The 1,014-nt window shown below is 40.4% G+C and overlaps 1 protein-coding gene across 1 annotated transcript in view; it reads left to right on the top strand.

The window, feature by feature from the left end:
- Nucleotides 1-820: 820 nt before the first annotated feature.
- LOC110025578 overlaps nucleotides 821-1,014 on the top strand; it is a 6,682-nt gene continuing 6,488 nt past the window's right edge. Inside the window, exon 1 of the mRNA XM_020726133.1 lies at nucleotides 821-1,009. Within this exon, the coding sequence (XP_020581792.1) occupies nucleotides 821-1,009 (189 nt within the window). The remainder of the gene's footprint in view (nucleotides 1,010-1,014) is intronic.

The following is a 1,014-nucleotide window of genomic DNA, read 5'->3' as shown; positions in this document are numbered from 1 at the left end:
TGAGTGTCTATGGTCTCCTACTAATAGGTATGAGAGATACCTTTAATATATAATTACCTTTAGACTCCCTTGTATAAAGAAACGTAGGGGCACCAAGGTTATTTGTTAAATACATTTAAATATGCTAATAAGTAATCATTCACTGACGACAGTGGTCCCTATTTGTTGATTTATACTTCTTCGTTCAATGATGAAAGTCGAAAACATGTGAAGATAATATTGAGGCTCCTCAGTCGAGTATGCTTATGGCTTCCTCTCAAATTCAAGTCCGTCCGTCTCATTCGCTGAGTGATGAAGGCGTCTCTTGTTCGACCCATCTTGTGGTCATCTTTCGTTCGGAATCCATGTTGGTCGGACCTCCAATTAGGCGAGCGACCCGACGGAGCTGTGTGATGGTTTCCTAACTCTGACATTAAGATTATTTAATTTAGCTTGTTGACTTATCCTGCACATCTTGAATGAGACCAATTTCATTTGTCGTGTATTTTTGTTTTGTCTCAATATCCTGTTATACAATACAAATTATTCAAAATATTAAATTCAATATTTTAGCCATCCAAACATAAAATTTAAAATTTAAATCACACCCAAAATTTAGCAGTATGTAATGGATGATGGCTGTAAATTGTAATGTTAATTTTTAAATATAAATAATTACAATATTATATTTAATATTTTGGTCACTTAAAGTGAGAATACCCCAATTTTATAATATAACGAAAAAAAATGCTCAACGCCGCGCGCTCAGCCTCTACCTCCGTGCCATCTCTGTAAAACCCTAAAACCTCCGCCGCCGCTGTGCGATTATCTCTCCTACGCAATGTTTCGCAACCTGAGAGCTCTCGTTACCTCCTCCTCCTCCCACTCACTAATCCAGCGCTTCGCTGTCAGCGGTACAGCAAAGGGCAAGGGTAAGGGCAAAGATAAAGCTGGGCAGCCCCTCAAGCGCTCAATTATCCCCAAGAAGAAGCCATCCGGTGGCGGCGGTGGTGGCCGGGGGAGCAAAGGGGCCAA

This window comes from Phalaenopsis equestris, unplaced genomic scaffold (assembly GCF_001263595.1).
Source record: "Phalaenopsis equestris unplaced genomic scaffold, ASM126359v1 Scaffold000304, whole genome shotgun sequence".
NCBI classification, from domain to species: Eukaryota; Viridiplantae; Streptophyta; class Magnoliopsida; order Asparagales; family Orchidaceae; genus Phalaenopsis; species Phalaenopsis equestris.
The sequence above is the reverse complement of the archived record's forward strand: the minus strand, read 5'-3'. Positions and strand labels throughout refer to the sequence as shown.